This window comes from Cnephaeus nilssonii, assembly GCF_951640355.1.
Source record: "Cnephaeus nilssonii genome assembly, chromosome: 14".
NCBI lineage: Eukaryota > Metazoa > Chordata > Mammalia > Chiroptera > Vespertilionidae > Cnephaeus > Cnephaeus nilssonii.
This window is the reverse complement of record NC_137085.1, coordinates 77,729,268-77,741,703: the sequence shown is the minus strand read 5'-3', so window position 1 is coordinate 77,741,703 and position 12,436 is coordinate 77,729,268. Positions and strand designations below refer to the sequence as shown.

Sequence of the window (12,436 nt, the reverse complement as noted above, 5' to 3'; positions counted from 1 at the left end):
TTTCTGGTGATACCTGCTTTTCTTTCATATGTGGGGTGTTTCTTTGTCTCCCCATGATCTCTCTTCTCCAGGTGTCTGGTTATGTATTTCTCTCTCTTCTGTGTTGACTTAAAGGCCCAAAATACAACACCACAAGGCACAACGCACAAGGCATTGAACAGAAATATATTCACGATATTAATAACCCCAAATAAAGGTGATCACCAGAGAAAGGCGAATTAGAGGATAAGAAAGAAAGAAGAAGAGAAAAAAAAGGAGTGCAAAAATGAAATTGGGAACAGGAAAAAAATAGTAACAGAGAAAATAAAGATAAGAATGAAGAGGGAAAAAAAAACTATTTATATGGGAAGAAATCTCCACTAGAACAGCCACTAATCCCAACAAATGCCAGCAAAAAATACTTAGAGATGAATGCAAACTACAAACAACAACTAATATCAAGTGAGGCGAGGGAAAACAGAAGTAAAAAACCAACAAAAACAAAACAAAACAAAAAGAAAAAGGAAACAATCTCACAAACAAGCATAAAAAAACCAATATAATCAACAATCAAACAAACAACAACAAAAGGACAGAGAGAAAAAAACATTTGGACAGTGAAGAAAGAGAAGAGAGAGGTGTGTATGGACTTGGAGCAGGGGATTGGAAATTAGATATATAAGTAGGGTGAAATTTTAACAGGGAGTAAAAAGAGGGAATAGGGAAAATCTAAAGCAGGAATAGGGTAAGAGAAACAGGACAACAAAAGGGGAAAAGTGAGGAAGACAGTGATGGCATAAAGGTAGAGTTGAGATAGAGTAAAATGATGCTAAAGGAATGATGAAAGTAGAATGTAGAACACTAATCCCAAAGTAAAATAAAAAGAAAATAAAAATACACTTTTTAAAAAAGGTAAAATAGTAGTAGTAATAATACTGATTGAAAATAAAAATGTAATAATTAAAAAGGTAAAATCAAGTGAGGAGAAAAGAAAAAAAATTAGTTTCTTAAGTAAAAGATGAAAAAATACAAATACAAATGTGCAGTAGTGAAGGTCATTCACTTCCTCTACTCTTCTGTGTGGCACGCCTGTTTCCTAGTCAGAACTGTATTACAGTTCCCTGCGTTCCACTGCTCCTCAGTGTTGTAGGCCACAGTCTTGATTTTCAAGCAGGCAGTACATCTTTATTTCTTACGCTCCTTTATTTGTGTAAACACCGCAGGGTGGCAGTGTTTCCGGATTGACCTCCAGGTCTATAGGTCCTCTCTAGCTAGTGTTTAGATTTTGTTTTCCCCGTGGCACTTAATATCGGTTTGTGGAAAGGGCCTCCCCAGAGCTGGTTCTCTGATTGCCACTCCCCGCTCTGATCCCCAGGTTCCACAAAAACAACTTTCCCCTGCAGTCTCCCAGGGTGTCCCCATTTGGGTGATCCTATGTATTGGGTTTAGTAATCAAAAGCAAGGATTTAAACAGAGAGAGAGAGAGAGAGAGAGAGAGAGAGAGAGAGAGAGAGAGAGAAAGCCAGACTAAGTGCGCGAACTCTGGCGCTGTGCTCAAGTCTGTGCAGTCTGTTTTCCCCTTGGGCTAAGCAGCTGGCACACTTTTAAAATTTTTAGGCTGTCCTTTTGCGCCCACATCAAAATGGGTTGCTTTTTAGAGTTCCCATCTGTTAGCAGCTGTGAGGACCCCCTTCCACATTCGCGGATCACCCAGCCCCAACGGCCGCGGATTTTTCTGGTCGCAGACTCTCCCAGGTCCTCCAGCTCTCGCATTGCGCGTTTCTCTCTCCTGCGGGGACCACAGGCCTCACCTTATCCCAGGCGAAATCGGACCTTTCATGAGGGGGTGCAGAGCTTCTCTGAACCCTTGTGCTCGCGCCACTGGGAACGGGTGTTCGCGGTCCGCAGCTGTTTGGTGGGAGCTGCAGTTGTAGATTTTCAGGCTTCGACAACATCCACTGTCCCCTTCAAGATGGCGCGGTCTCCGTGTCAGACTGGTCGCTCCGGGAGGGAACCCTGCAGCAGTGGGGGCTGCCCAGTTAGGGGAGCCTCGTCTGGCCGTCCCCCACAGTCTCCTGGAGTGTAGCTGTCCCTCAACTCACCAACAAACACTCCCTGTGCGACCACACACTCCCCCTTTGTTCTCTCACTCACACAGTACCTTGCAGTCCGCCTTCCCGTCGGCAGCCATCTTCCTGAAGCTCCATTTTTTAATTGGATTGCTAAGTTGTATAAGTTCCTTATATATTTTGCATATTAACCCTTGTGTATCATTGCCAAATATGTTCTTTCATACAGTGGGCTCCCTTTTCATTGTGTTGATGGTTTCTTTTGCTGTGCAGAAGCTTTTATTTTGATGTAGTCCCATTTGTTTATTTTCTCCTTAGTTTCCTTTGCCCTAGGACAGCGGTCAGCAACTGGTGGTCCGTGGGCCACTGGTGGTCTGTGAGGTCTGAAAGGTTGGCGACCACTGCCCAAGGAGATGTATCTGTAAACATATTGCTACAAAAGATGTTTGAGATTTTGCTGCCTATGGTTTCTTCTAGGATTTTTACGTTTTCATGACTTACATTTAAGTCCTTTATCCATTTTGAGTTTATTTTTGTATATGGTATAACTTGGTGGTCTGTTTTTATTTTTTTGCATGTATCTGTCCAATTTTCCCAACACCATTTATTGAAGAGACTGTCTTTACTCCATTGTATGCTCTTGCCTCCTTTGTCAAATATTAATTGAGTATAATGGCTTGGGTCAATTTCTGGGGTCTCTTTTCTGTTCCATTGATCTATATGCCTGTTCTAATCCCAAAGTAAAATAAAAAGAGATAGTGCCAGTACCCGACTGTCTTGATTACGGTGGCTTTGTAGTATATCTTAATATCTGGCATTGTGATCCCTCCAATTTTGTTCTTCTTTCTCAAGATTGCTGTGGCTATTTGGGGTCTTTTTGGTTCCATATAAATTTTTGGAGTATTTGTTCTAGATCTGTGAAATATGCTGTTGGTATTTTAATAAGGATTGCATTGAATCTATAGATTGCCTTGGGTAGTATGGACATTTTAATGATGTTGATTCTACCAATCCATGAACATGGAATATTCTTCCACTTGTTTATATCTCCTTCTCTCTCTCTCTTTTTTTCAACGTCCTGTAGTTTTTTAAGAATGTCTTTTACCTAAGTATCTTAATTTTTTTGTTGCAATGGCAAATGGGATTGTTTGTTTAGTTTCTCTTTCTGAGAATTCATTATTGGTGTATAAAAACACCATTCATTTTGGGGTGTTGATTTTGTATACTGCTACATTGCCAAATTCATTTATTAAATGTAGTAGTTTTTGGTGGAGTATTTAGGGTTTTCTATGTATAATATCATGCCATCTGTAAATAATAAGAGGTTTACTTCCTCCTTTCCAATCTGGATGCCTTTTATTTCTTCTTGTCTGGTTGCTGTGGCTAGGACTTCCAGTGCTATGTTGAATAATACATCCCTGTCTTGTTCCTATTCTTAGGGGAAATGGTTTTAGTTTTTTCCTGTTGAGTAGGCTGTGTGCTGTAGGTTAGTCATATATGGCCTTTATCATGTTGAGATATGCTCCCTTTATTCCCACTTTGCTGAGAGTTTTTAGCAAAAATGGGTGTGGGATTTTGTCAAATGCTTTGTCTGCATCTATTGATATGATCATGTGATTTTTGTCTTTCAATTTGTTTATGTGATGTACCACATTTATTGATTTGTGCATATTGTACCAGCCTTGCATGCCTGGAATAAATCCCACTCAATCATGGTGTATGATCTTTTTAATATATTGCTGGATGCGATTTGCTAGCATTTTGTTGAGAATTTTAGCATCTGTGTTCATCAGGGATATTGGCCTGTAATTCTCTTTCTTTGTAGTGTCTTTATCTAGTTTTGGAATTAGGATAATGCTGACCTTGTAAAAAGAGCTTGGAAGTGTTCCTTCCTCTTGGAGTTTTTGGAATAATTTGAGGAGGATAGGTGTTAGTTCTTCTTTGAATGTTTTCTTCCTTCTACTTTTCTTGTTGTTCTCTTTCTGTTCTTTAAGTAGTAGGGTTAAATGGTTTATTAATTTTTCTTGTTTTTTTGAGATATGCCTGTAATGCTATGAACTTCCCTCTCAGTACTGCTTTTGCTGTGTCCCAGAAGTTTTTGTTTGTTTTGTGTTCACTTTCATTTGTTTCTAGGAAGTTTTTTATTTCTTTCTTGATCTCATAAGTAACTGATTCATTGTTTAATAACATGCTATTTAGCCTCCATGTGTTTGAATGTTTATGAGTGTTTTTACTGTAGTTGATTTCTAATTTCATTCCATTGTGATCTGAGAAGATGCTTGATATGATTTCAATCTTCTTGATTTTGTAGAGACTTGTTTTGTGTCCTAACATGTGGCTTATCTTTGTGAATGATCCCTGTGCCATTAAGAAGAATGTATATTCTGCAGCTTTGGAGTGAAAAGTTCTATACATTGCAATTAAATCCATCTGATCCAGTGTGTCCTTTAAGGACACTGTTTCCTTGTTAATTTTTTGTCTGGAAGATCTATCCAGTGAAGTCAGCGGGTATTAAAGTTCCCTACTATGACTGCATTGTTTTTGATCTCTCCCTTAAAGTCCTCTAGAAGTTTTTTTTACATATTTAGGTGCTCCTATATTGGGTGAATATATGTTTACCAAGGTTATATCCTCCTGTTGGATTGGTCCCTTTAGTAACATGTAGTGACCTTTGTTGTCTCTTGTGATGGCCTTCATTTTAAAGTCTATTTTGTCAGATGTGAACATTGCTACCCCAGCTTTTTTTTCTTTTCCATTGCATGGAAAATTTTTTTTCCATCACTTCACTCTCTTCCTGTGTGTGTCTTTTGTTCTAAGTTAAATCTCTTGTAGACAGCATATAGTTGGGTCATGTTTTCATATCCATTCAACTACCCTATGCCTTTTGATTGGAGAATTTAATCCATTTACATTTAAGGTTATTATTTATTGCCATTTTAATTCTGTATGCCTAGGTTTCTCTCTGTGTTTCTTCTCATTACAGCAGTCCCTTTAGCATTTCTTGTAATGCTGGCTTGGTGGTGATGAACTCCTTTAGCCTTTTTTGTCTGGGAAGCTCTTTATTTCACCATCTATTTTGAATGATAGCCTTGCTGGATATAGTAATTTTGGTTTCAGATTTTTGCTTTCCATTACCTTGAGTACTTCATGCCATTCCCTTCTGGCCTGTAGAGTTTCTGGTGAGAAATCAGGTGTCAGCCTTATGGGAGCTCCTTTGTAGGGAACAAATTGCTTTTCTCTTGCTGCCTTTAAGATTCTCTCTTTGTCTTTAATTTTTGGCATTTTAATTACCATGTGTCTGGGTGTGGGCCTGTTTGGGTTCTTCCTGCGTGGGACTCTGTGATTCCTTCACCAGGTGAGGGAAGTTTTCTGCCATTATTTCATCAAACACATTCTCTATCCCCTTTTCCTTTTCTGCCTCTTCTGGCACACCTGCTATGTGAATATTGTTACATTTCACATAGTCCCACAGCTCCCTTAAGCTGTCCTCCTGTTTGTTTTGTTTTGTTTTTAATCCTCACCCGAGGATATTTTTCCATTGATTTTTTAGAGAGAGTGGAAGAGAGAGGAAAAGACAGAAATATTGATATGAGACAAGCACGTCAATTGGTTGCCTCTTGCACAAGCCCTGACCAGAGCCCAGGCCAGGGAGGAGCCTGCAACCAAGTTACATGCCCTTGACTGGAATTGAACCTGGGACCTTTTGTTCCAGAGGCTGATATTCTATCCAATGAGCCAAACTGGCTAGAGCTGTCCTCCTGTTTTTTAATTATTTTTTCTTTTTAGTTCTCTAATTGAATTATTTTTTTCAACTCGGTCTTCTATTTTACTGACCTGATCCTCAGCTTCCCCTAATCTGCTGTGTATTCTTTCCAATTTGTTCTTTATTTGTGCTATGTCATTCTTTATTTGTGTTTTCCTAGTTACTGTATCTTTTCTCATGCTGTTGAGCATCTTTACCATCATTATTCTGAACTCTGTATCAGATAATTTATTTTTTCTTTATTATTTTTTAAAATTTAGTAAATATTTATTGTTCAGGTTATTACAATTGTTCCTCTTTTTTCCCCCATAGCTCCCCTCCACCTGGTTCCCACCCCACCCTCTGCGCTTACCCACCCCCACTGTCCTCATTCATATGTGTATGACTTTTGTCCAGTCTCTTCCCGCACCCCACACCCCTTCCCCCACAAGAATTGTCAGTCCACTCCCTTTCTATGCCCCTGATTCTATTATATTCACCAGTTTATTCTGTTCATCAGATTTTTTATTCACTTGATTTTTAGATTCACTTGCTGATAGATATGTATTTGTTGTTCATAATATTTATCTTTGCCTTTTTCTTCATCTTCCTCTTCTTAAAGAATACCTTTTAGCATTGCATACAATCCTGGTTTGGTGGTGATGAACTCCTTTAGCTTTTTCTTATCTGTGAATCTCTTTGTCTGACCTGCGATTCTGAATGATAGCTTTGCTGGGTAGAGTAATCTTGGTTGTAAGTTCTTGCTATTCATCACTTTGAATATTTCTTGCCACTCCCGTCTGGCCTGCATAGTTTCTGTTGAGAAATCAGCTGATAATCGTATGGGTGTTCCCTTGTAAGTAACTAACTGTTTTTCTCTTGCTGCTTTTAATATTCTCTCTTTGTCTTTTGCTCTTTGGAATTTTAATTATGATGTGTCTTGGTGTGGTCCTCTTTGGATTCCTTTTGTTTGGGGTTCTCTGGCTTCCTGGACTTGTAAGTCTATTTCTTTCACCAGGTAGGGGAAGTTTTCTGTCATTATTTCTTCAAATAGGTTTTCAGTATTTTTCTCTCTCTCTTCTTCTGGCACCCCCATAATTCTGATGTTGGTACGCTTGAAGTTGTCCCAGAGGCTCCTTACACTATCTTCATATTTTTTTAAATTGATTTTTCTTTCTTTTTTAAAAAATATATTTTATTGATTTTTTACAGAGAGGAAGGGAGAGGGATAGATAGAGAGTTAGAAACATCGATGAGAGAGAATCATTGATCAGCTGCCTCCTGCACACCCCCCACTGGGGATGTGCCCGCAACCAAGGTACATGCCCTTGACCGGAATCGAACCTGGGACCTTCCAGTCCACAGGCCGACGCTCTATCCACTGAGCCAAACCGGTTTCGGCTATCTTCATATTTTTGGATTCCTTTTTCTTTTGGACTTTCCGGTTGAGTGGGTGTTTTTTTTTTTGCTTCTTTGTATTTCAAATCTTTGACTTGATTCTTGCGATCCTCTAGTCTGCTGTTGGATCTCTGTATAATATTTTTTATTTCAGTCAGTGTATGTTTAATTTCTAGTTGGTCCTTTTTCATATCCTCGAGGGTCTCACTAAATTTGTTGGCCTTTTCTAGAAAATTCTTGAAAAACCTTATAACCGTGGTTTTGAACTCTATATCCAGTCGTTTGCTTTCCTCCATTTCTTTCATTTGTGACCTGTTTCTTTGTCTCCGCATTTTGGCTGCTTCCCTGAGTTGATAGAGTGGCTTTGTGTGCTAGGTGCCCTATAGGGTCCAGTGGCTCAGCCTCCCAGTTACCTGAGGTGGACACTCTTGGTGCACCCCTTTGCGGGCTGTGTGTACAGCCTTGTTGTAGTTAAGCCTTGATTGTTTTTGGTATCACTGGGAGGAAATGACCTCCAGGCCAATTGGCTGTGAGGATCAGCTGTGTCTACGATGGGAGAACTTCTGTGCTGGAGACACCCTTATGAGACAAGACTTGCAAAAGCCTCTGTGCTCAGCTTGGATGGGGCGGAATCTCAAGGCGGAGCAGACAGCATTGGTTTCCCTGTCAGCCCTGCCCTAAGAGGCCCCTAGGTCTTAGTGTCCCATGGTAATCACTGCAAGCACCTCTGAGAGAAAGCTGCCCTTGAGTTTTGACCGCTGCCAGACAGTACAGTTTCTCCCTGAATGAGTCTGGGTCCCCAGTCTCGCCCGGAACTGGAGTTCAGAGCAGTCGGGAGCTTTTGTCTCCTTCCCACTTGAGAAAGCCAGCTGTGTACTCAGTTGCCTGCCCTCTCCGCACGTGCGCGCGTCTCAGTACCTCTGCCTTCTGCAGCTCCTCTAAGTCTCAGTGTGCTTTTCTCTTTCCTTCTAGTTGTAGAATTTCCACTCAGCCAGCTTTCCTGTGGTTCTGGATGATGTCCGTTTTGTCTTTTAGTTGTAGTTTTGAAATTGTTGTGCGAGGCAGCAGTTTAGGTGTTTACCTATGCCGCCATCTTGGTTTCTCCCAGATAAATTTCTTATCTCTGTTTTATATATCTCTTATTCTGGAGAATTCTCTTGCTCTTTCATTTGAGGGTTGTTTCTTTGTCTCCTCATTTTGGCTGCCTGTTTGGGTTTGTGACTATGTAATAGGTAGATCTAACACTCCTCTTAATCTCCAGTGCAGGACAGTGTCATTGCTGTTTCTCACTAATTAGATCAGGCAAAGACTCAAAGCTTCCAGTGTCCACCTATGTTTGCAGACTGATTGGATTTAGTATTGACTAGCCCTCCATCAATTGTCCACAGGTGTGAAGAGAGTTTTTTTCCTAACAGGGTTGGGTGATTGCTTCTGCCTGGAGGCTAATTGTTATTCTTAGTCTCTTAATGGGACTCAGCAACTCCACACCAAAGTGTTTTCCAATAGAGTGGGTCAGCTGTCTCTCCCCCGAACCCCCACCCAAGCAACACTGCCTGGATAGCAATTGTCAGTCTCTATGGGGTCTCCACTTTTGGTTCTCAGTTATCAGGGTTCTCTCCAGCAAGTCTTCAGTTGATTATTTAGGAAGTTTTTCTGTATTTTAGTTGTAATTCCAGTTTGGTCCTGGAGCATCCACTTACTCCGTCACCATTTTTTATCCTTCCTGGAAGCTATTTTTCAATCCATTCAGCCAATTCATGTCTTTTGATTTAGGAGTATAATCCATTTTTAAGTAATTACTGATAAGAAAGGACTTACGGTTGCTTTTTGTCCCTCTCTCACTGCCTTCCTTTTGTTTCACTGAATTTTGTCCTGCTGTGCTTTGATTTCTTTCTCATTTCTTTTTGTGTACATTTTATAGTTATTTTTTATGGTTTACTATTGCAATTATATAAAATATATTAAAGTTATACATTTGATTTTGAACTGATAACTTCAATTGCATATAAAAATTCTACTCCTTTACAGCTCCCCTTCTACCCCACTCTGTTATTGATATCATAAATGACACAGTTATACATTGTATACTCATTAATAAATGTTTATAGTTTTAAAATATTCTTATCATTTAAATTTTATGTACAAAAATTACAACAGTGCATGTTACTATATTTGTACATGCATTTACCTTTACTGAGAACCTTATATTTTTGTACAGCTTATGTTGCTCTCTACCATCTTCACAATTTCAAGGACTCCTTTAAACATTTCTTATAGAGCAGCTCTAGTGGTAATGAACTCTTCATCTTTAGCTTATTTGGGAAGGTCATAATTTCTTCATTTTAAGACAGCTTTCCTGGATACAATATTCTTGGTTGACAGTTTTTTTCTCTTAGCATATTAAGTATATCCTCTCATTATTTTATTATTATTACTAGAGGCCCAGTGCACAAATTTGTGCATGGGAAGGGTCCCTCGCTCTGGCCAGCGATTGGGGCCAATCGGGGCTGGCTGGCTGGGGGTAGGGACTGTGGGAGGTTGGCTGGCCGCAGGAGGCTGGCTGTGGGAGCACACTGACCACCAGGGGTCAGCTCCTGCGTTGAGCGTCTGCCTCCTGGTGGTCAGTGCGCGTCATAGCTACCGGCCAGTCATCCGGTCGTAATGGTCACTTAGGTTTATATATATATATAGACTAGAGGCCCAGTGCACAAATTCATGCACAGGTGTGATCCAGCCGGCCCGGCCCCAATCGGTGTGGATCGGGGTTGGGCCTGTCAGGAGGAGGAGACGGTGGAGGTTGGCTGGCTGGCCAATCAGGGCCGGGCTGGCTGGGGGGAGGGGCCGTGGGCGATTGGCCGATGGGCCCCGCTCCCGATTGGGGTGGGTGGGTCAATTGGGGTTGGGGCTGGCAATGGGGAGGGGCTGTGGGTGGTGGGCCGGCTGGCCCCGCCCCAAATGGGGGGCCAATTGGGGGTAAGCGGCTGGGGGAGGGGCCATGGGAGGTTGGCCAGCCAGTCCCACTCCCAATTGGTGTGTGTGGGGGGGCGATTGGGGGCAGAGCTGGCTGGGGGAAGGGGCCGTGGGCTGATCAGGGTGGTGGGGGCTGATTTGGGTGGGGCCGGCTGTGGGGAGGGGCTGTGGGCCAGCTGGCCCCACCCCAGAATGGGGTAGGGGGGGTCAATTGGGGGCCAGTGGCCAGGGGAGGGGCCATGGGAGCTTGGCTGGCCAGCCCCACCCTTGATTGGTGTTGGGGGGCCAATCGGGGGTGGAGCTGGCTGGGGGAGGGGCTATGGGCCGATCAGGATGGTGGGGGCCCATCGGGGGTGGGGCCAGCTAGGGGGAGGGGCTTCAGGAGGTTGGCCTGATGAGGCTGGTTCGCTGGCCACAGTGGGTGTCAAAATGACTGGTCATTTCGATCGTTCTGGTGTCTGGTCACTGGCTTTTTATATATATAGACTAGAGGCCCGGTGCACGAAACTCGTGCACGTGGGTGGGCGTGTCCCTCAGCCCAGCCTGCACCCTCTCCAATCTGGGACCCCTCAAGGGATGTCTGACTGCCCATTTAGGCCCGATCCCGGTAGGATCGGGCCTAAATGGGCAGTCAGACATCCCTCTCACAATCCAGGACTGCTGGCTCCCAACTGCTTGCCTGTCTGCCTTCCTGATTGCCCCTAACCGCTTCTGCCTGCCAGCCTGATCACCCCCTAACCACTCCCCTGCCAGCCTGATTGATGCCTAACTGCTCCCCTGCCAGCCTGATTGCCCCTAACTTCCCTCCCCTGCAGGCCTGGTCACCCCTAACTGCTCTCCCCTGCAGGCCTGGCTCACCCCAACTTCCCTTCCCTGCAGGCTTGGTCGCTCCCAATTGCCCTCCCTTGCAGTCCTGGTCTCTCCCAACTGCCCTCCCCTGCTGGCCTGATCGCCCACAACTGCCCTCCCTTGCAGACCTGGTGCCTCCTCTGCTGGCCATCTTGTGGTGGCCATCTTGTGTCCACATGGGGGCAGCCATCTTGTGTTGGAATGATGGTCAATTTGCATATTACTCTTTTATTAGATAGTATAATGGATCTCAGTCTGGTTCTTTTGTTTTTGTTTTTTAATCCTCACCCAATGATATGTTTTAGAGGAGAGGAAATGAGAGAGAGGGAGAGAGAGAGAAACAGCAATGTGAGAGAGAAACATTGATCAGTACACACCCTGACAGAGGATCAAACCTGCAACCTTTCTGGTGTAGGGGACGATGCTCCAACCAACTGTACTATCTGGCCAGGGCTCATTCATTTTAGATATACCCTAGTTGAAGTTTCTTGAGCTTCTCAAATTTGTATGTCCATTTCTTTACTCAGATTTAGGGAGTTTTCAGCCATTATTTTCTCAAATAAGCTCTGTTCTCCTGTTAGGACTTTCATCATGAATATATTGGTCTTTTTGTTAGTGTCCCATAAGTTCCTTAGGTTCTCTTTGTTTTTATTCATTCTTTTTTCTTTTTGCTCCTGTGACTTGATGATTTCAAATGACCTGTCTTCAAGTTTGCTGAATCTTCTGCCTGATAAAATTTGATATTAAACTCCTCTTTTTTATAGTTTCTATGTCCTTGTTAATCTTCTCCACATTCCAAGCCCAGCAGTCTCCTCTGGCCTCACAGCACCCCTCGTCCTCCCTGGGGCAGAGCGGGCGGCCCTTGTCAGATCTGCTCTCCAAGGCTCACCTTCCCCCGTCGGCTCTGGCTCTTCTCTCCCCAGCACTCCAGGTCCCAGGAGCTGCTCCACATCGCCCAGGAGCTCCTGCACACCGAGGAGACCTACGTGAGGCGGCTGCACCTGCTTGACCAGGTACCTCTGACTGGGGCACGCCTTTGTGTACGCTCAGAGTTTCATGGGCAGTTTCACAGGCAAACCCCCCACCTTCACAGTGGCTAGGCCTTATATCTGGAATACAAATGACTGTACTAAAACTCAGACAAACCTAAGTGCCCTCCAGAAACTTACACTTGTTGCTTTCAGAGCTTGTGGCTGTGGGGCAAAGGTCTTGCCTGGTCCCCTTGCGGGTTTGCTCCTCATTCCCGGCAGTCACGTTACATGAGCATGTGCACGGCCTCTGGACGTCTTTCTGAACAAACAGTGGGGACTGTGGGTGGCGCTTTCTCTGTCCGTGTGGCAGCACGGGGTTGACGGGCCAGGCAGTAACCCCAGCGGAAGCACAGGGTGTTGCAGGTGTTGCTTCTGATGTAGCTCACAAGTGGAGACAG

General features: G+C 43.4%; 1 protein-coding gene across 1 annotated transcript in view; it reads left to right on the top strand.

The window, feature by feature from the left end:
* FGD3 (FYVE, RhoGEF and PH domain containing 3) overlaps positions 1–12,436 on the top strand; it is a 45,833-nt gene that overhangs the window by 18,813 nt on the left and 14,584 nt on the right. Inside the window, 1 exon segment of the mRNA XM_079789631.1 lies at positions 11,931–12,020. Within this exon segment, the coding sequence (XP_079645757.1) occupies positions 11,931–12,020 (90 nt within the window).